At 41.7% G+C, this 22,860-nt stretch overlaps 1 protein-coding gene across 1 annotated transcript; it reads right to left on the reverse strand.

Annotated features, from left to right (window-relative positions):
- Positions 1-6,691: 6,691 nt before the first annotated feature.
- On the reverse strand, positions 6,692-8,436 carry LOC128776407 (late cornified envelope-like proline-rich protein 1). Its single transcript, XM_053900656.1, has 2 exons — positions 8,302-8,436; positions 6,692-7,127 (listed from the first exon to the last, which is right to left on the reverse strand). The coding sequence occupies exon 2, from the start codon at positions 7,102-7,104 to the stop codon at positions 6,808-6,810; it is 297 nt and encodes a 98-aa protein (XP_053756631.1). The 5' UTR covers positions 7,105-7,127; positions 8,302-8,436; the 3' UTR covers positions 6,692-6,807.
- Between the last annotated feature and the right edge of the window lie 14,424 nt (positions 8,437-22,860).

Genomic DNA, 22,860 nt, shown 5'->3' on the forward strand with positions numbered 1-22,860 from the left:
TATGCACCAACACTTAGAGCCATCAAGCTACTTATAGAATGTTAGTGTCATCTGAATCTGTTCAGGACTTAAATCCCTCACAAAGCATTCTCAATTCTCTCAGTTCTTGTTCCATCTCTACTCTCCCCCCAGCACTCTCTTTTCTTATGGTTTTCTAATCACTGGGATGCAGTAGACTACACAGAGGCCCAAAGATTTGGCTCTGTTCCAAACAAGAGGTGTGACTTCAGGCAAGCCCCTGAATCTTTCTGGCCTCAGTTTCATCATCTTTAAAATAGTAAAGGTAGACTAGAAGTCAATTCAGGTCCAATGCAGCTTTGATATTCTGTGATACTGTAAATGTGATCATAAATGATTTGCCCAGGCATCTATATGACTTTGTAAGTATGTGGGTGCATGTCTGTAGGGAGAGTGGTGGAGAGGGTCTCTTCCTCCTTGATTAGGTTATGATTTATAATCCACTTAGTTTTCTGTTTTCTGTGGGTGGCAGTGGCCTAGCCAGGTGGCTGAATGACCTTAGAAAGCCTATCTTTTCCTAGGTGCAGAGTGGGAGTATTTTGGGGTCTGAGTCCTCAAAAATCAACCTTAGTGGTTCAGTATCTGGGGTTGTAGCCTGGACAGCTGTGGGGATATTGTCTCACTCTAAATCTTAAGATTAGGTGACTAAATAGTTTCTGTAACCATCCCCAGCCCTTTAGCAAGACTGGGGCTAATCTGATTGAATGCCATCTGAGATTTAAGATTTTAAATTTCTGCAGCTGTCATTATTGGGAGCCAGGGTATAATTACACAGGATCAGCAGAAGAGAGTCAGGTGTGTGCAGGACATGTTCCCCCCCTTCCCATCAAATAACTATCTCCTTTGTTCAGATCATAAAAGTTCCCAGACTCTTCTGATTCACTCTACTGGCCCATCTGCATATTACAGGGCAGTGGCTCTGATAAAGCTGAATGGTGCAGAATGTGGCTCACCCCATTCCCTGGGAGCAGGTGCCTCTGGAGAGCCTGTGGGCTCCTGGAGGAGAGTCCACCACCCCCTCACTTCCCTGTCTCCAGTGTCACCTGTATAGACAGTCTGAATCAGAGGCTGTGGGAGGGGCTGAGGGTTACTGGCCACTGTGCCCAGAGGGGACATGACAGTACACCTGATTCCCCTTCTTTGTTTCAGTCCAACACATGCTTTAAATAGGAGGCACTAAATTATTTATTAACTGCATTTTTTTAGATGAGGCAAATGAGGTACAAAAATGTTAAGGGTCTAGTTCAAGACCATATGGTGAGCTCGTCTGGACCAGGCAATGGCCCATGTAAAAACATTTAGGACAAAACCATACTGGGGATTCTTTATAAACTTCAAGGAGGCAACAAAGATGCAGACCAGTCAGTGGATCTAAACAGTTTTGAGATGATTGAGACATATACATATGTACACATCTTTACCTTCAGAGGATTCATGGCCCCAAGGTTAAAGACCACTGACACAGGAAATGGGGGAGAAGTGTGTACCCAAATTGTTTATGTTGATATTGGTCTTCAGTCCTTTTCCTCTTTGAGTCTGGGTCCTGGCTCTCTGTGGCCTAAATTGGGGTTAGAAATCCTAGACTCTTCTAGAAACCAAATCAGTGTGAACTTGGTTAAGATGGTTCTCACTCTGGAGCTGGGTTTCCTCACCCAGATACTGAGGCACTGAGCACATTCCATGCCACATCTGGCAAATTTTATGCTCAGTCATGCAAAAGTCCGCATCTGGCTTATACTGTGATTTGTGGGGTCTGGGGCACAGTTTGATAATGGGGTGGAGGGAATGACCCTATAAATCTGCTTGCCTTCAAAGATATTTGCCTTCCTTTTCTTTAACTCCCTCTCTCCCCATCAAGCCTGCTGTACCACTCAGCAGATGGAAGAACAGGACAGGTGCCACAGCAGATAGGGGTGAGGACTCTCAGCACTGACCAGCTTCCGGAGTGCTTTTGTGTTCTGGCTTTCTAAGTTCAGTTTCTCATGCCAAGGGCTTTGCATATACCATCTCACAGGTCACTCCTCTCCACACCTCAGTGAGACTCTTCTCATTCTGCAGGAGAAGAAACTGAGACCCCTTCTCCCACTGAGGTGACACAAATTGCCTTGGCTACACAGTTGAGAGTGTAGAGTTCACTTGGAATCTCACCTTCCAAGGTGAGAAATCTGCTCAGAGGCAGGCTGCACTTCCCAGGTGAGGTTGGGGGGAGGACTGGCAGGATCTACCTCTTGTCTGTCATTGAAAGCAATCAATGCCAGGGATGCCCTTTTCTCAGCCCCAGGCCACCCATATTCAGCCCCGTCTCCCTCTCCAATCTCTGAATTCTGGGAATGACACGTGTGTGGAGGGTAAGGAACACAGTAGCCAGGGCCTCATCTCAGAGTAAACTCCTTTTCTTTGGAAAAGTGCATCCAAAACTGCTGAACATGCACTCATTTATCGTTATTGAATATCTTCATTGTGTGCCGGGCCGTATCTGTTCTCAAAGAACTTACAGCCCAATGTAAACAGATGGACAGAATATGGCAGGGTAAGTGTTACAGGAGAAAGGTGTGGATGCTCTGAGACCACATAAAGGGGCATTTGACCGGCCTGCTGGGGACAGTGGAGGAAGATTCCTGGAGCGGGTAACCTCTCAGTTGGGTTCTGATGGAGATGAAGACCAGCCCAGCCCAATCCTCAGAGGACCCTTGATGGAAGGAGAAGAATGATAGAGGACAGACAAGTGTAAAGTCATGCAGGCCAGAAACTCTCTGCTGTGCCAGAAGTGCCAGGGGTTACCTGTTGCTGGGCTGCACAGCTCTAGAAGGAGAGAGAAGTGGCAAGGTAAAGCCAGACAAGGAGGTGGGGGCCAGCTCCAGAAGAGTTTCCCATGACTGGTCAAGTTATTTGAGCTGTTATTTAGGCAAAAAGGAGCCTTTTAAGGATTTTGCACAAGGAAGTGACATGTTTAGATTGGGATTTTAACCAGTCTACCTTAGCTGCCTTCCATTGGAGGCAGGACTAGAAGGTGAGCTTGGAACCTCACAAGCCAGTTAGGAGGTTCTGGGTGGTATAGGTGAGAGACAATGTGAGCGTTTCTGTTGGAAAGAGCATAAACCCTCAGTCTGAGCAGCATTTCTTCCCAGCCTGGGAGAGAGCATGGAGCTCTGCAGATGAGGTTTCATGTACCAGGTACAGCTGAAAATACCCTGATTTGAGTTTTATGATCAGTTTGTATTTTAGCATCTTTATGTGTTTGGCAATTGACTTACTGTATTTACCAATCTGTTTCTTTGCTGAGCATCAAAAGCTGTGGCACAGAAGTGGTTATGGCTCGTTATTGTCAATAAAGCCTCCCAGGATGTGCTTGTGCTCATATCCCTGGCTGGAGTATTTGGTCATGTGGAAGCAAGAGGGGCAGTTAGGACAGGTTCAGTAACTGGTTCCTTGTTGCCATCTCTACAGCTGATATTTGCATGTGAGGGACGCATGAAAGTGAGCTCTAAGTTGTCTTCCAGCTTCACAGCTTCAAAGCAAGACATCCTTGTGATTGTGTGCCAGCCCTTTCATAAAGTACTGGCCCAGCTCACAGTGCCACCCCCAGCTGGCTTGGTCTGGGAGGACTTACAAGTCCTTTTGCAAGGCCAGCTGTATGGTTTCTTGAGAAACCACGATGCAAGAGGGCCTGTGGTAGAGTCTTCTCTTATTGTTTTTCCATGAAAGGAGAGGGCTTGGTCCTGCCCAATCACATTATCTGTGAGCCATCAAGCCTGGCACTGCACAGATTCTTGTGATGCCACTCTTCAAGTGTCGCTTATTTATTTATACAACCCTCTACCATTTGGGGCAGGGCCCTGGTGACTGCCGCTGGGGCTGGCAGTAATTATGGCATTCTGCAGGGAGGTAGCACACTCATCACGTTCTAGCCATCTTTCCTGGCATTGCCTTTGATCCAGGTTTTGCTGGGAAAGTAGCCATTAGGAGATGTGTATCTTTGGATTCATTTACATGGGAGAAAAGAGAATTAAAGTGGCAAATGGATGGTTTCATGTTCTCAGAGATGGCCTCCACCCAGTCTGTGCCCAGAGTCCTCAGAGCAACCCGGGAGAGCACCAACACCTGACCCACACTGCCATAGGGCCATGGGACATCTGAGACCAAGACCATACCCCTGAAAGGAAGGCACACAAAGTGGGATGCCTTCTGCATGTTGTGCACTCAGGTGTAGGAAGATGTTCTTCCTTCTTTTCCTTTGTTTTTGTTTTTATTTTTGTTCATTAAGCAAATAAAGATTTGGGGGGTTTCTGAAGTATTCCTGATTATATAATTTTTTTCCCACTATATGAGAAATAAAAGCTTACTAATGAAAATACAAAGGCTAGTGAAAATAAAAATACTCCACAGGTTACAACTCCATTGTCCTAAAATAACTAAGAATGTTGACAAATTTTCTTCTATTATTATTATTATTATTATTATTATTATAAGTTTTTGGTTAAATATAATTGCTTTTATCCTATACGTCCAACTGGGGCCTTGCTCTTTCCCCCTTAGCACATTTTAATAATTGCATAATGTTTCATCAAGTAAATAGATCTAAATGCATTTAATCAAATTCCTGTTAGATATTTAAATTGTTTCTAAGTCACACTGTGATAATCTGACATACATACATAGCTTTTTTTTTTTTCCATTTTGGAATTATTTTTCTTTCTAAGACATGGAATAACAATTGGGTTCAAGGATTTTATGCTTTTGATGTATGTTTCTATATTCCTCAAATTCTTTTTTAAAAGGAGTTTTGTCTATTTATGCTTTCTCCAACTGTGGCACACTCTTTAGCACTGGGATTCTCAGATATTGTTTAAAAGTGACCATTAAAAAATGGAAAAGACTGTCACCTTATAGTGCTATTTCCTCCCTCCTTTGTGATCTCTACTGAGGTTTAAGAGTTGTCCATCTATTGTCAACAGTTGACCATATGTCCCCTAATGCCCTAAACTAGGCTTCCAGAGGCTCCTAGTGTCCAGGAAGTACCTCTCTGCAAGGACTCTGAGACCCAAAGGACTCTTCACATCCAGAAAATGAGGAGTTGCATGCCTACAGCCTTGTCTAGCTCTCATATTCTAAAAGTCTGCTTCTGCAACTAGCTCATTATATGACTTGGTCTGATGAGGATCCCAGGTGTCTTGGGCACATTTTGGACTATTTGTACTTACTGTACCTTTGTGGTTCTGAACCAGCTTCCAGACTCAGAAGGATATGAAGCTGTTTATATGCCATGATTCCATGGGCAACCAGTGATTTCTTACTGTGATAGCAGAGAATCCTAAACCTACTTCCACTTGACTTTTGTGGGTTGTAATGACAAACTTGGTCACAGAGGCAGGCTCAAACACTTCTGGGCAATCAGGTTTATTTTCTGGAAGTAATAGCAGCATTTCATGCCCAACTTGTCAACAAGCTGGGTCTGCACCTGGCCAAGGACCTTACCACATGGAGGGGGGTCTGAGGAGAGGAGCAGACCCACCCTGAAGATGAGTAGAGACTGGTGGAGAGGAGGGAGCTTGAAATGGTGACCACACTCCCAGGCCCTGACATCCCAGTTCCTATAGTTCTAATTCTATGCCTCTTCTCCATCCTAATACCCTTCCCAGGAATATAAGCCAATATATTCCCTTTTGTGAATTAAACAATGTTGATGTGGACTTCCCTAGCCACTTGTAAGTAATCCCCACTTTACAACTGTAAATATTTTTCCTGTTCATTCCTAATTGAGGTCCTTACAGATTTATCCTTTTTTGTGTGTGCTGAAGTTTTCCTTTTGGAATTTTATAGATTCACAGGTTGTTGCCCAAATAGAGCATCTTTCACCGGAATTCTCTCCATGGCGACATGTTACAAAACTATGGTTCAGTATCCAAACCAGCCAGCTGACATTAGTGTAGTCCACAACTCCAGTTTGTTTTTTTTTTTAATTTTTAAAAGAGTACCTATCTGTGCTTACAGGTATAATTTAGAAACTATTGCCTCAGGAGACTTACAGCCTAATAAGGAAAAAAGGCACAGGGCAATTATGTTCAGGTGTGACATATGAGACCTGGGAAGGTGCCATGTGCTCCCCTCTCTGAGTGCTGGCTGTGTTCCATTAAATCAGGTGCTTGGGCACATGTTCGCCCCCTAAGCCTCATGACAACCCTGTAAGCTTACTGCTAGCATCAGCACTCCTTTTACAGAGAGAAGGAAACCAAAGATCAAAGCAGAGCTAGAGTTTAAGCCCACTCAGCCTGTTTTCAGAGTGTTCTGCCCAAGCATTATGCAGTGGGATTAATAGCGGAGGGTAGAATTTTTCCTGAGCCTTTCTGGACCTTTCCTCAATGTACCACTCCTCTTTCCCCCTCATGCCCACTTCCTCTGTCATGAGTACTTGGGCTCCTGAGGCGAACCACTGTAACAGCCATATTTACAGCTCTCTCAGGCTGCAGTCTCTGGATGTGCCCCTCAAGAGATGCCATATTCCTCTATGCAGCAGGTGGGGCCAGAGGGGAGGCCATTTTCAAAAGTTGTTGATTGTAGAGTAAGGGCTCTAGCCTCCCTCTAGAGTGAGGGATTGTGTCTTGGTGGTTTAGTGCTAGAAAACAACAAACAAAAAACTACAAAAAGAGAAAAAAAAAACACAGGAGAAGAAAGCTTTGCACAGCAGAGGAATATGTTTACTTGTCAGTTCATGGCTTCAGGTTTCAGCACCAAGATGGTGAACATGGTGAAGATGTTGGAGGTACTGGGTTGAGTGGTACCCTTGGTGCCTCACTCTGGGGGTGGGCAGGGTGGTGGGCATTTAGGAGGACAGGGCTTGGCACAGGGCTTGGGAGGGGAGGGAGCTGGGCATGGAGGAGGGCACGGTGGGGGGCACAGCGAGGGGTATGGTGGGCACTTTGGTGGTGGTGGGCACTTCTCCCGTGGACACTTCTCAGAGCACCGTTGCAGAAGCTTCTTTAAACAGCTGGGTTGGCATTTGGCCTCACACTTTTGTTCACATCTGGGATCACAGTTCTTGGGCTCATTCTTGGGGTCACTAGATTTATTTTTATCATCACTCGACATTCTTTTTTTTGATTTTCTGGGCCCTGTAAAGAAATATGCAACAGGTGGTATGTGGGAGACCATACTGCAAGATAGGAGAGGACCAGCAATGCCTTCCCACTCATATCTCCTTCCCATCCTTGCTCTTATGAAAACTTTCCCAGGGTGGTTTGGGCTCTAGACCAAATTCTTATTGAAAGGCTGTCCTCTTGTCCTTGGAGTGGATGACATTTCTTGGTCTCTCCACCTTTACTCTGCTTTTTGTTCACTTACTCTTTCCTCCATTCCGAATCTCCCAATAGGAGTTCTCAACCTAGCATCCTGGAACCACCCCTCACCCATGATAAAATCATATTTAATCATATATTTATCAATTTAATTGCTATCTTTTGTAACACCCTGTGTTTTAATTCATCTAAATGTACTATTCTGAAGTCATAAGTTTGGTTAGACTGCTAAAGGCATTCATGGCATAACAAGTGTTTTAAAGAACTCCTTTAGGGCCACCTCCATCTGGAGATGGAACAAGAAGATATAATAATGGGTCTAGGGACTCAGGACACTTCTTTCAATCCTGTGTCCTGCCTAAGACCTCAAAGCCTTGATTTCTTCACTTGAGAACTTGGGATGGGAAGATAATTCAATTTCTACCATGGCTGAACTCCCATGGGCCACTATGGGACTCTTCCTCCCCATGAATACAGGAAAGGAAGAAATCAGGAGAGGAGGAGATGAGCTGGGAAATTCTAATTCTTCTGAAAACATGAATGTGAGAGCCACAAAATATGATTTTAATGAAGAATTTTTTTTTTCTCCCTCTGTTAAGTTTTGGCCTGAGCTAGGTCTTCTTCTATGGATGGTTTTACTTCCAGGTATGAACACGGCTTTTCAGTCCCTGAAAATACTTGCAAGTTGTATCTAACTGGTACACCTTTGGTTTCCTTTAAGAATATAAAGTAAACTTTTATCTAATTTAGTTTTAAAATCAGTATAGCTCTCTGGAGAAATAGATCATTAAATTAAACTCCAAATTTGTTAAGAATATCTCTTTCAAAGGGGATAAAGCTACCCCCTTTCTTGTTACCAAAAATGAGAGGAGGATTTCATTCAAAAATAGCCATCGTCTTAACCCTGTTCAATGCATGGGATGCCATAGGTCATTCTCAGGAAAGGAGAGAAAAAAGACGGGGCATTTCCAGTTGTCCAAATGCAACTCACCCTTTTGTATTGGTAGTGAACTTGACAAGTAGTCGAGTGAGGTGGGTGGTATTTCTGTGCTTGAGAAGGTGGATTTTCCCTCTGGCTCCTCTGTCCAGCTCTGAGGAAGCTAGGGGGTGGGGGAGGGAAAGCCCCAATTGTGACCTCATCACTGCATCATCAGGTAGCTATTGTTGTGTGACTCCAGAGCTCCCAGCTCAACTCAAGCCCTTGAGAATAGACTGCTTCTTCACCCCCCTTTGCTGTGTTTCAAAATTCATGCTGGTGAAATCAGACCATGGTGAATACTATTGAGTTCTAAGGATAAGAAGGCTTATTGTTGCTAGTAGCAGAAAAACTCTGTTTACACATGGTCTCCCTTTCCTCCCAAATTTTACCTCTTTTGAACTTGGTCCTCCACCTTTCTAGTAGAGCTTCCTGGATTGCTCACAGTCATTTTCATTCTCTTCTCCCTAGTTTCTAATACGAGAGTCTGAAACCTCTTTTTGCCACTCCACTCATCCTAAATTATTTCAGCTCTTTTTCTGTGTTTCTGCCTATATTTCACTGATTGTTGTGGTTTGCAATTTTTTTTTAATCAGGGAGTGGATATCTCTTGATGTCCAAGGTAAACTCTCCTTATTGTATAGAGCTTGAGTTGATATTCCTGACCAGTTCTGACATATTGTGTTAACCACAATTCCTGCCTTAGAGTAGACAGGTTTGCCTCTGAGAAAATTCCTTCCTTGCCTTTTCAAAGGCCTGGCCAGTGGATCTCTATGGCTGCACCAGGAGTGTGTCTGGGTGGTAGTAGGAGGTTGGTGTGGGAAAGGCAAGTGGGTGGGATACATAGTGTCTTGGACTCAGGAAGTTCATCTTGGCTGATGACTTTTGGTTAAAATTGTGAAATGATTGTCTAAGGTGTTGACAGAGATTTCTGACAGCAAAGGGTGGGATGGACTAGTGGATGGGGCAGTGGAGCAAAAGATGCAGTAGCCTGTTTCAAAGAGATTATAAATATCTTGAAGTCTGAAGTAAGGTGGTGGTAGTGGTAGGAAAGGGTACTAATGAGAGAAGCATCATCAGAGAAGTGTATTTATAGGATTTAGTTAATGGGAAATTGAGAATAAAATTATGAAAGATGACTCCCGGGTGTTATTGTTAATGGGTGCTGAAGAAACAGAATATATTTGTGTTAGAAGATGAGTTTGAGTCTGAGCAGGTTGAGTGTGGTCACAGTGGAACATCTTAAACGGTTATTGGAAGTGTGACTCCTGCCTTGTGCCACTGAGCAGACTGAGACCTTGAGTTATATTCAGTAAAACAGGTGTTTGCTGAGTGGATAAGGATGAGAGAGGATTGGAGGAGAGAAAAGAAAAGGTACTGGGTAGGATGGGGAATCCCAGTATAGGGTTTATTTGGTATTTGCAAAGGATAAAGAACGTCATACAAAACTTAAACCCAAATGAATCCAAATGAAAGGGGAGAGTGGGCAGAATTTAACCCCCTGTCACTAGGATAAGTGTTGTACCCATTATCATGATATAACCTACCCCTCCATCCTCATTTTCTTTGCTCTATAATTTTCGTAATTATGAGCTCTAGCTCTTCAAAGCTGTTGAGAAGCAATTTCTGCACCCATCTCAAGAGACTCAGCTCCATCTGCTGTTCAGCTCTGAAGCAAAGTTAGCAATCCGGTTATGGACAAGGCAGTTATTTGTGATAGTTATGTCAAAAGATGTAGTGATTTTGACTGGCTATTGTCTAGCTATTTCCTCTTCACTCTCTCCTTTCTCCCCTCTCCTATTTCTTGCTCAAGAAATTCCCACTGAATGAAAGTATATCATCCATAGGACTTCTACTAGGACATTTGTCCTTATCTTTTCAGTCTTTAAAACCCTCCTCTAAAGGCCAAGACTCCTGGCACTATTACGTTTAGTCTCCTGGCTATCAGCCTCACCTTTGGTTCAGGGTTTGGTCAACAACTGGCTGACGGCAAGGCACTGCCGAGGTGAATAAAGAACAGCCTCTGGACCTGTTGGGTATCAGAGGAAAGGAGGCTTAAATGAGAGAAGAGTGGGTATCAAACCCCCAGGTTAAGAATGAGGACCCTGGAATCAGGCTCTGGGTTCAAATCCCACCATCATTTTTTTACTTACCACATGGCCCCTATGATTGACTTCACTTTCTAAATCTCAGTTGCTTCATCCACAGAATGTGATGATAATAATAACACCCATCTTAGGACTGTATGTAACTTATACTGAGCACTCATAACAGGCGCATTTCCAAGTGTAAAACCTACACTGTCACCCAGGACACTGTCTCATTCTACTTATGGGCTGCTGTGAAGATTAAATGAGATTCTATGAATAAAGAGCCCCCAGTAAATGTTTGCTGTGCATGTGCATTATTATTTTTGTCAGTGTTTTCCTGACTCTTTCATCCCTTGGCTTGCTGACTATCCTCCCTACCCCACAATTTTGTCCCTGAAATCTCACTTCTCCATATCATTGTTTCCTGCCTTCCAGTTAACATTCCTGATGGTGTTTACAGGAAGAATAGATATTTCAGTATTCATAAATGATTTCAGTTTTGAGTAATTATGTAAGAGTTGATGTAAGTGTTATTGATAACAGATAGTAATTTAAACATCTACTAGTCCAAAAAAAGCAGACCATTCAGCGGTTTATCTTTGTGAGCCTCAAGGCCTTGTCTGGCTGCATATTGTACCAGGACAGGGATTCTATGTGTCGGCAGTTTAACTTCACTTGGTTCTTCTCTCTGTTTTTTAGGTGAAGTCTTCTTTTTCTGTTTTTTTTTTCCCCTCTGTGTAATTTTTGTCAAATAAACAGTCCTTATAAGATAGAGTCAAGAAATGACTCTATTCTTCCCCTTGGTGCCTGTTAAGACCTTCTTTGAGAGGCTGGTTCTTCCCTTCCTCCTGGGAAAAATCTCCAGAGTATGAGAGACTTTTAGAATCATGCTTAGACAATAAGTTCTCTGGTCACTTCTATTAATTGTAAACAATCTTATTTTAGTAATCAGAAGGTATATTTGCTGGAATTAAGATGGTGGAGAAGTAGGGGGACCCTGGGATTTCCTCATCCTTCAAGCCCAGCTGCATTGAGGTCAGATCACTTGGAACACTGAGGAAATTGATCTGTGGAGTTGTAGAAGGATCTCCACAGTTAGAGAGAGACAGCTTGGCAGGTGTGAGCTGTGTAGAAGTGAATTGGGTGGGGGGGGGGAATGACAGTGCCATTGAGGGGAGGGAACCCTTTTTGTGGAGAGACAAAAGGCAGAGAAAAAGGGGGGGGGGTGAGAAAATGCGGCATAGAGTTAGCACAAGAGGAAAACCTCTCTGGACCACAGAGTGGGGAGCAATAAGTACCGACTGTTGCAGGTTTTTGTTGTTTGTTTGTTGCAAACAGCATTTGGAGCTCAAACTCTGAGGTTTGGGAAGTGCATGACTTTCCTGGAGTGGAACTGTTGTGTGTGCTCCTAGAGAGAAGGAGGGAGCTGACCCGGGAGTGCATTGCATGGTGTAGGGATCACCATGCACACCAGGAAAGAACATTTCCCTTCCTGGAGTACTTTTGGAAGAGGGTACATTGCCTCCCCAAGGATGAAAGACTTACAGGTGCCAGTAAAAAGCCTTTCATCAGCAGGGAACAGAGGTGCCCCAGAAGGAATATAACCTTTGCTGCTATTAGCAGGGCTACACCGTAGATTCTCCACACTATAAAGGCAAGAGACTGTTTTTCACCGACAAGAATTCAGACACAGAATGGAGAAGCTCTACTCTGGAGGAGAGTGGGCAGACCGTGCAGTGCCAGGTCCTTAAAGGGTTCAGATTTTGAAGCCCAGCCACATGCCAAAGAAAAACATGGGAGAGCTGTGGTGCAGGGCAAGCTGACTCTTCTTGCTATTCTGTGAGGGCTGCATAAACAGTGGGGGTGTGAGATCCCTAGTCTGTGGATGAGAGATTGGGGTCGCTCCATTTCCCCCCCAAATCCAACACAGTGGGACATCAGGGAGCATCACAGTGACTCCCAGTGGAGGCTGGACCTGCTTATAAAAAACCCTGCCCTTCTGTGCCTAGCAACTGCTTATTTAGTGGGGCGAGACATTCTGACCCAGTACACTGGACCTCTCCTCCAGAAGACCAGCACAGTCAACAGCCTCCATGTACCAGGACTTTAAAATGACACCTACAGCCCTTTCTTTTTTTCTTTCTTTCTCTCTTTCTTTCTTTCAGAATCAGGCTCATAGTTTCTTGTGTGTTTTTTGGGGGGATTTTTTGCTTGTGTTTTTTTTCCTTTTATTCTTTTTTTGGATTAGTCTTATTCTTTTTTTCTTCCTTTTTTTTTTTCTTTTCTTCCTCTTTTTTTTCTCTTCATTTCCTTTATCTTTCCTTGGAATCACCCTTATAGGGTATTTTTTATTTTCTGTTTAATGTTTTTTTTGGTCCACTTTCCTTTTTTCTTTTTTTTGGATCAGGCTTACTCCGCCTTTTTTCCAGGGTTACTTCAACAAACAAATCAAAGCACGCCTAGTTAAAGGTCAAAAAACTCCACCACTGCAAGCAAGCAGGTGCTCTGCAGAGAAATGACCAGTGGTAAAGAGCAGCCAAAATGCAACATCAGAGTGCACACAGCATACACCAGAAATACTTTCTGAAATGCCAGACCCTGGACAATGTATGACCCCCCCCCCTTTTTTTTGGAGTTTCCCTGTCTCTCTTTTTTTTATACTTTAACTTTATTTTTTATTTTTTAAAATTTACATCCAAATTAGTTAGTATATAGTGAAGCAATGATTTCAGGAGTAGATTCCTTAATGCCCCTGACCCATTTAGCCCATTCTCCCTCCCACAACCCCTCCAGAAACCCTCAGTTTGTTCTCCATATTTATGAGTCTCTTTTGTTTTGTTCCCCTCCCTGTTTTTATGTTATTTTTGTTTCCCTTCCCTTATGTTCATCTGTTTTGTCTCTTAAAGTCCTCATATGAATGAAGTCATATGATTTGTGACTTCTCTGACTAATTTCACTTAGTGTAATACCCTCTAGTTCCATTCACGTAGTTGCAAATGGCAAGATTTCATTCTTTTTGATTGCCTAGTAATACTCCATTGCATATATATACCACATCTTCTTTATCCATTCATCCATCGATGGACATTTGGGCTCTTTACATACTTTGGCTACTGTTGATAGTGCTGCTATAAACATGGGGTGCATGTGTCCCTTCGAAACAGCACACTCGTATCCCTTGGATAAATGCCTAGTAATGCAATTGCTGGGTCGTAGGGTAGTTCTATTTTTAGTTTTTTGAGGAACCTCCATGCTGTTTTCCAGAGTGGCTGCACCAGCTTGCATTGCCACCAACAATGCAAAAGAGATCCTCTTTCTCCGCATCCTCACCAACATCTGTTGTTGCCTGCATTGTTAATGTTAGCCATTCCGACAGGTGTAAGGTGTTATCTCATTGTGGTTTTGATTTGTATTTCCATGATAATGAGTGATGTGGAACATTTTTTAATGTGTCGGTTGGCCATCTGGATGTCTTCTTTGAAGAAGTGTATATTCATGTCTTTTGCCCATTTCTTCATTGTATTATTTGTTTTTGGGGTGTTGAGTTTGATAAGTTCTTTGTAGATTTTGGATACTAACCCTTTATCTGATATGTCATTTGCAAATATCTTCTCCCATTCTGTCAGTTGCTTTTTAGTTTTGCTGATTGTTTCCTTTGCTGTGCAGAAGCTTTTTATTTTGATGAGGTCCCAGTAGTTCATTTTTGCTTTTGTTCCTCTTGCCTCCAGAGATGTGTTGAGTAAGAAATTGCTGCTGGCAAGATCAAAGAGGTTTTTGCCTGCTTTCTCCTTGAGGATTTTGATGGCTTCCTGTCTTACATTGAGGTCTTTCATCCATTTTGAGTTTATTTTTGTGTATGGTGTAAGAAAGTGGTCCAGGTTCATTCTTGTGCATGTCACTGTCCAGTTGTCCCAGCACCATTTGCTGAAGAGACTGTTTTTATTCCATTGGATATTCTTTCCTGCTTTGTCAAACATAAGTTGGCCATATGTTTGTGTGTCCATTTCTGGGTTCTCTATTCTACTCCATTGATCTGAGTGTCTGTTCTAGTGCCAGTACCATACCGTCTTGATGATTACAGCTTTGTAGTATAGCTTGAAGTCTGGGATTGTGATGCCTCCTGCTTTGGTTTTCTTTTTCAAGATTGCTTTGGCTATTCTGGGTCTTTTCTGGTTCCATACAAATTTTAGGATTATTTGCTCTAGCTCTGTGAAGAATGCTGGTGTTACTTTGATAGGGATTGCATTGAATATGTAGATTGCTTTGGGTAGTATTGACATTTTAACAATATTTGTTCTTCCTGTCCAGGAGCATGGAATCTTTTTCCATTTCTCTGTGTCTTCTTCAATTTCTTTCATAAGCTTTCTATAGTTTTCAGTGTATAGATTTTTCACCTCTTTGGTTAGATTTATTTCTAGGTATTTTATGGTTTTTGGTGCAACTGTAAATAGGATCGATTCCTTGATTTCTCTTTCTGTCATTTCATTGTTGGTGTATAGGAATGCAACCGATTTCTGTGCATTGATTTTATATCCTGCAACTTTGCTGAATTCATGAATCAGTTCTAGCAGTTTTTTGGTGGAATCTTTTGGGTTTTCCATGTGGAGTATGTCATCTGCGAAGAGTGAAAGTTTGACCTCCTCCTGGCCAATTTGGATGCTTTTTATTTCTTTGTGTTGTTTGATTGCAGAGGCTAAGACTTCCAATACTATGTTGAATAACAGTGGTGAGAGTGGACATCCCTGTCTTGTTCCTGACCTTAAGGGGAAAGCTCTCAGTTTTTCCCCATTGAGGATGATATTAGTGTTGGGTCACTCGTATATGGCTTTTATCATCTCGAGGTATGATCCTTTTATCTCTACTTTCTTGAGGGTTTTTGTCACGAAAGGATGCTGTATTTTGTCAAATGCTTTCTCTGCATCTGTTGAGTGCATCATATGGTTCTTGTCCTTTCTTTGATTGATGTGATGAATCATGTTAATTGTTTTGCAGATATTGAACCAGGCTTGCATCCCAGGTATAAATCCCACTTGGTCATGGTGAATGATTTTTTAAATGTATTGTTGGATCCGGTTGGCTAATATCTCATTGAGGATTTTTGCATCCATGTTCATCAGGGAAATTGGTCTATAGTTCTCCTTGTTAGTGGGGTCTCTGTTTGGTTTTGGAATCAAGGTAATGGTGGATTCACAGAAAGAGTTTGGACATTTTCCTTCCATTTCTATTTTTTAGAACATCTTCAAGAGACTAGGTGTTAACTCTTCCTTAAATGTTTGGTAGAATTCCCCTGGAAAGCCATCTGCACCTGGACTCTGGTATTTTGGCAGATTTTTGATTACTAATTCGATTTCCTTACTGGTTATGGGTCTGTTCAAATTTTCAATTCCTTCCTGTTTCAGTTTTGGTAGTGTATATGTTTCTAGGAATTTGTCCATTTCTTCCAGATTGCCCAACTTATTGGCATAAAATTGTTTATAATAGTCTCTTATTATTGTTTTTATTTCTGTTGTCTTAGTGATGATCTCTCCTCTTTCATTCTTGATTTTACTTATTTGGGTCCTTTCCTTTTTCTTCTTGATCAAACTGGCTAGTGGTTTATCAATTTTGTTAATTCTTTCCAAGAGCCAGCTTCTGAGGTTTCATTGATCTGTTCTACTGTTTTTTTTTGGTGTCGATACCATTAATTTCTGCTCTGATATTTATTATTTCCTGTCTTCTGCTGGTTTTAGGTTTTATTTGCTGTTCTTTTTCCAGCTCATTAAGGCGTAAGGTTAGGTTGTGTATCTGAGATCTTTCTTCCTTCTTTTTTTTAATTTTTTAATTTTTTTTAATGTTTATTTATTTTTGAGACAGAGACAGAGCATGAACAGGGGAGGGGCAGAGAGAGAGGGAGACACAGAATCAGAAACAGGCTCCAGGCTCTGAGCTGTCAGCACAGAGCCCGACGCGGGGCTTGAACTCACGGACCGTGAGATCATGACCTGAGCCGAAGTTGGACGCTTAACCGACCAAGCCACCCAGGCGCCCCCTTTCTTCCTTCTTTAGGAAGGCCTGGATTGCTATATACTTTCCTCTTATGACTGCCTTTGCTGTGTCCCAGAGGTTTTGTGTTGTGGTGCTATCATTTTCATTGACTTCCATATACTTTTTAATTTCTTCTTTAACTGCTTGGTTAGCCATTCATTCTTTAGTAGGATGTTCTTCAGTCTCTAAGTATTTGTTAACGTTTCCAAATTTTTTCTTGTGGTTGATTTCAAGTTTCATAGCATTGTGGTCTAAAAATATGCATGGTATGATCTCGATCTTTTGTACTTACTTAGGGCTGATTTGTGTCCCAGTATATGGTCTATTCTGGAGAACGTTCTGTGTGCACTGGAGAAGAATGTATATCCTGCTGCTTTAGGATGAAATGTTCTGAATATATCTGTTAAGTCCATCTGGTCCAATGTGTCATTCAAGGCCATCATTTCCTTGTTGATTTTTTGATTAGATGATCTGTCCATTGCTGTGAGAGGGGTGTTGAAGTCTCCTACTATTATGGTATTACTATCGTTGAGTTTCTTTATGTTTGTGATTAATTGATTTATATATTTGGGCACTCCACATTTGGTGCATAAATGTTTACAATTGTTAGGTCTTCTTCGTCTATAGATCCCTTGATTATGATATAATACCCTTCTGCATCTCTTGATACAGTCTTTATTTTAAAGTCTAGATTGTCTGATATAAGTATGGCTACTCCGGCTTTCTTTTGTTGACTATTAGCATGATAGATGGTTCTCCATCCCCTTATTTTCAATCTGTAGGTGTCTTTAGGTCTAAAGTGGGTCTCTTGTAAACAGCATATAGATGGGTCTTGTTTTCTTATCCATTCTCTTACCCTATGTCTTTTGATTGGAGCATTGAGTCCATTGACATTTAGAGTGAGTACTGAAAGATATGCATTTATTGTCATTATGATGCTTGTAGAATTGGAGTTTCTGGTGGTGTTCTCTGGTCCTTTCTAATCTTTTGTTGCTTTGATATATATATATATATATATATATATATATATATATATTAAATAAAATATATATGTATTTTCATCTTTTCTCCCCTCAAAGAGTCCCCCTTAAAATTTCTTGCAGGGCTGGTTTAGTGGTCACAAACTCCTTTAATTTTTGTTTGTCTTGGAAACTTTTCATCTCTCCTTTTGTTTTGAATGGCAGCCTTGCTGGATAAAGAATTCTTGGCTGCATTTTTTTTTTCTGATTCGGCACACTGAATATATCCCACCACTCCATTCTGGCCTGCCAAGTTTCTGTGGATAGGTCTGCTGCAAACCTGATCTGTCTTCCCTTGTAGGTTAGGGACTTTTTTTCCCTTGCTGCTTTCATGATTCTCTCCTTGACTGAGTATTTTGTGAATTTGACTATGATATGCCTTGTTGATGGTCGGTTTTTGTTGAATCTAGTGGGAGTCCTCTGTGCTTCCTGGATTTTGATGTCTTTCCCCAGGCTAGGAAATTTTTCTGCTATGATTTGCTCACATAATCCTTCTACTCCTATTTCTCTCTCTTCCTCCTCTGGGACCCCTATGATTCTGATGTTTGTTTTTAATGAGTCACTGATCTCTCTAATCCTTAAATGGTGCTCTTTTGCCTTAATCTCCCTCTTTTTTCCTGCTTCGTTATTCTCTATAAGTTTGTCCTCTATATTGCTGATTCTCTGTTCTGCCTCATCCATCCTTGCCGCCGCTGCATCCATCCGTGATTGCAGCGCAGTTATAGCATTTGTAATTTCATTCTGGCTATTTTTTACTTCTTTTATCTCTGCAGAAAGGGATTCTAATCTATTTTTGACTCCAGCTACTATTTTTATTATCGTGATTCTAAATTCTGGTTCAGACATCTTGCTTGTGTCTGTGTTGGTTAAATCCCTGGCTGTTGTTTCTTCATGCTCTTTCTTTTGGGGTGAATTCCTTCGTTTTGTCATTTTGAAGGGAGGAAAGGAATTAAAGAGGTAGAAAAACTGAAATCAAAAAAATTAAAATTAAAAATTAAAAATGCACACACAAAAATCGAATAGATAGATGATGCTAGATCCTAGGTGTGTTTTGGTCTGGGTGTAGAAAGTGGTTTGACAGATTAGAGAAACAAACAAAAAAAACCCAAAAAACAAAAAAACAAAAAAAAAGGGGGGGAGAGAAAAATAGGAAATTGAGAATTTGAAAAAATATATACAGTAAAGTAGACTAAAATACACAAAAGTAGAGAATATAGTAGAAAAACTTATAGAAAAATATTTTTAATAAAAATTAAAAAGAAATATGAATTTTTTCTGTGTTTAAGAAAAAAGAAAGGACACGAAAAAGAGAAAAAAGGTAAAAAAAGAAAAAAGAAAATAAATAAAAGAAATCATTTGAAAATTTGAAAAAGTGAATACACTGTAGTAGACTGAAATAAAATGATGGGAATAAGATAGAATTTGAAAAAAATTACATACAAGCAAAAAATATAGTAATAAAAATTAAATAAAAATATTTTTAAAAGAAATTGAAAGTAAAAATGAAGTGTTTCTCTTTCTACATTCAAGAAAAAGAATAGAAATGAAAAATAGAAAAAAGAAAAAGAAAGAACAAAAAGGAAATTGAAAATTTGAAAAGGTGAGTACACTGAAGTAGACTAAAATAAAATGATGGGAGTAAAGTAGAATTTGAAAAAATTTACACAAAAGTAAAAAATACAGTAATAAAAATTAAAGAGATATTTTTAATAAAAATTGAAAATAAAGATGAGTTTTTTCTCTTTCTGTATTCAAGAAAAAGAAAAGAATTGTAAAAGAGAAAAAGGAAAAAGAGAGAGAGAAAAAATTGAATAGATGAACCTACTAACAGATTGAAGTAGGACTGAAATTGCTTCTTTTTCCCCTAGAGGTCAGTCCATGTAGCTCTTTATAGTCCATAAATTAAGCAGGCGGTGAGGTTTGTGTTCTTGAAGAGCGAAGTTGGCCCAGTTGGGCAGGCCTCGGTGTAACAGCTCTGCTCTCCACTAGATGGCGCTGCTAGCCTACTGGGGTGGATTGTTGCAGTGCTCGTTAGTGCACATGTGCATGCGTGTGAGCGGGAGCGGTGAAAAATGGCACCACCCTGACACCCAGTCTGCTCTCCCGGATCAGCAATTGCGCACTGGTCCTCCGTCTTCAGCTCTCATCCACTCCCCACTTATCCATTCTCTGTGACCAGGCCCCAGGCAGTACCTCTCTCCCAAGTTTTGTCTCAGATGCTGTTTTCCCCAGCCCCTTACTTCTGAAGGACTGCATCTTTGACCCGCTCCACCCCTCTGCGGGAGGGTCTCACAGAGCAATGGCCAAATGAGACATGGCCAAATGTCGGCTGCACCCAGGATGAACCTGCTAACAGATTGAAGTAGGACTGAAATTGCTTCATTTTCCCCTAGAGGTCAGTCTATGTAGCTCTTTATAGTCCATAAATTAAGCAGGTGGTGAGGTTTGTGTTCTTGAAGAGCGAAGCTTGCTGGACACTGCTGTTGCCGGTGCCCCGAGACTGAGGCCAGGTGCCAGCCTGCCCCCAAAAAGATTGTGAGACAGTGTAGCCTCAGCCTGTCAGGGATGGTGGAAAATCGCAACACACATCTGGCACCAGGCTTCACCCTCAACAACCTTGCTCCAGCACCAGTGAATGTGGCTGCCTTCCGGGGTCTGCTGGGACCAGGTGGCTTCAATCTGTCCAGCAGTGGAACCTCTTTTCCCTGTGTGGCCCGAGAACCTCCCAGGCCCCACTCTGTTCCTGGGGATTCACCTTTCCCACCAGAGCACCACTAGGTATCGAGCTGCGGAGTTGCAGCCTTTGCACTCCCCTTGTTTACAGCCTTAATGGAATTTTTTTTTTTAATTTTTTTTTTCAACGTTTTTTTTATTTATTTTTGGGACAGAGAGAGACAGAGCATGAACGGGGGAGGGGCAGAGAGAGAGGGAGACACACAGAATTGGAAACAGGCTCCAGGCTCCGAGCCATCAGCCCAGAGCCTGACGCGGGGCTCGAACTCACAGACCACGAGATCGTGACCTGGCTGAAGTCGGACGCTTAACCGACTGCGCCACCCAGGCGCCCCAGCCTTAATGGAATTTAAACCCTCTCCTTTCTCCTTTCTCCCTTTTTAGTTTAGTCCCTGCAGCTGTTTCCAATTTTCCACTTTCTCTCCAGCTGCTTTTGAGGAGGGGTGCTTTTCCGCATGCTACCCCCCTCCCCAGTCTCCGTCCTTTCTCCACCCACAAAAGGGGTTCCCTACCTTTCAGGGCTTCTTGCTCCCCAAGTTCAGCTCTTTGTGTCGTGTACCTGCTGAAATCTGTGGTTCAGGTTGTGTAGTTTGTTGTGTTAATCTTGCAATCAGTTTTCTAGGTGTGTAGGATGGTTTAGTGTTGGTCTGGCTGTATTTCATGGACGCGAGACACAAAAATCTTCCGTGTATTCCACCATCTTGGCTTCTTTTCGACCCCCTTTTAATATAGCAGTACTCTCAGGTGCAGGAAACATAAAAAGCTTTTAAAATACACAAAAGACAGAAACGTAGCCAAAATGACAAGACAAAGGATTTCCCTCCTCCCCCCTAAAAAAGGACAAGAAGAAATCATAGCCAGGGACTTGTTCAAAACAGATATAAGCAATATATCTGGACAAAAATTTAGAACAGTCATAAGACTACTAGCTGGGCCTGAAAAAATCATAGAAGACACCAGAGAAACCCTTGCTACAGAGATCAAAGACCTAAGAACTAGTCAGGATGAAATTTTAAAAAAATGCTATAACGGAAATGCAAAACTGATGGATATAGTCACCATGAGGATGGAAGACGCAGAGGAAAGAATAGGTGATATAGAAGATAAAATGGAAAAATAGTAAGCTGAAAAAAGAGAGAAAGGAAATTATTACATCATGAGGGGACACTTTTTTTTTTTTTTAACGTTTTATTTATTTTTGAGACAGAGAGAGACAGATCATGAACGGGGGAGGGGCAGAGAGAGAGGGAGACACAGAATCGGAAGCAGGCTCCAGGCTCTGAGCCATCAGCCCAGAGCCCGACGCGGGGCTCGAACTCACGGACCGCGAGATCGTGACCTGAGCCGAAGTCGGACGTTTAACCGACTGAGCCACCCAGGCGCCCCGAGGGGACACTTAAAGAACTTAGTGATTCCATGAAACAAGACGATATTCATATCATCAGAGTCCCAGAAGAAGAGCAAGAAAAAGGGACAGAAGGCTTAATTGAATGACAGATGGGAACTTCCCTAATCCGGGGAAGGAAACAGGCTTCAAGCCAAGAGGCACAGAGAACTCCCTTCCAAATCAATAAAAACCGGCCAACACCATGGTGTATCATAGTGAAACTTGCAAAATACAAGGTAAAGAGAGAATTCTGAAAGCAGTTAGGGACAAACTGTCCTTAACTTACAAGTGTAGACACACTTATAAGGTTAGCAGCAGACCTTTCCACTGAAACTTGGTCGAAAAGGAGTGGCAGGAAATATTCAATGTACTGAATGGGAAAATATGCAGCGAAGAATCCTTTATCCAGCAAGGCTGTCATTTAGAATAGAAGGAGAAATAAAGAGTTTCCCAGACAAACAAAAACTAAAGGAGTTTATGACCACTAAACCAGCCCTGCAGATATTTTAAGGAGGACACTCTGCATGGAGGAAAAAAAAAAAAGAAGACCAAAGAAACAAAGACTACAAATGACCAGAGAACATCACCAGGAACGCTAACTCTATGTTAACACACTGAGACTAAGTTAATATTTTACCATAATCACTGTGACTGTAAATGGATTAAATCTTCCAATCAAAAGACATAGGGCATTAGAATGGATAAAAAAACAAGACCCATCTATATGCTGCCTACAAGAGACTCACTTTAGATCTAAAGACACAGGCAGATTGAAAGTGACAGGATGGAGCACCATATACCAGGTTAGTGGATGTCAAAGAAAGTTAGAACAGCCATACTTATATCAGAAAAACTAGATTTTAAAACAAAGACTGTAACAAGAGATGAAGTAGGGCACTGTATCATAATTAAAGGGTCTATCCATAAAGAAGATCTAGCAATTGTAAGTATTTAGACCCCCAACTTAAAAGAACCCAAATATATTAACCAATTAATAACAAATATAAAGAAACTCATAGGTAATAAGGCCGTAATAGTAGGCCACTTACAACAATGGACAGATCATCTAAGCAGAAAATAAACAAGGAAACAATGGCTCTGAATGATACACTGGGTTAGATGGACTTAACAGATATATTCAGAACATCGTATCCTAAAGCAGCAGAATACACATTCTTCTCGAATGCACATGGGACATTCTTCAGAATTGAGCACGTACTGGGTCACAATTCAGGCCTCCAAAATACAAGATTGGATCATGCCATGCATATTTTCTGACCACAACACCATGAAACTTAAAGTCAATCACAAGAAATGGCTA

The sequence above is a fragment of the Panthera pardus genome, unplaced genomic scaffold, assembly GCF_024362965.1.
Source record: "Panthera pardus isolate Hobbes unplaced genomic scaffold, ASM2436296v1 HiC_scaffold_124, whole genome shotgun sequence".
In the NCBI taxonomy this organism is placed as follows: domain Eukaryota; kingdom Metazoa; phylum Chordata; class Mammalia; order Carnivora; family Felidae; genus Panthera; species Panthera pardus.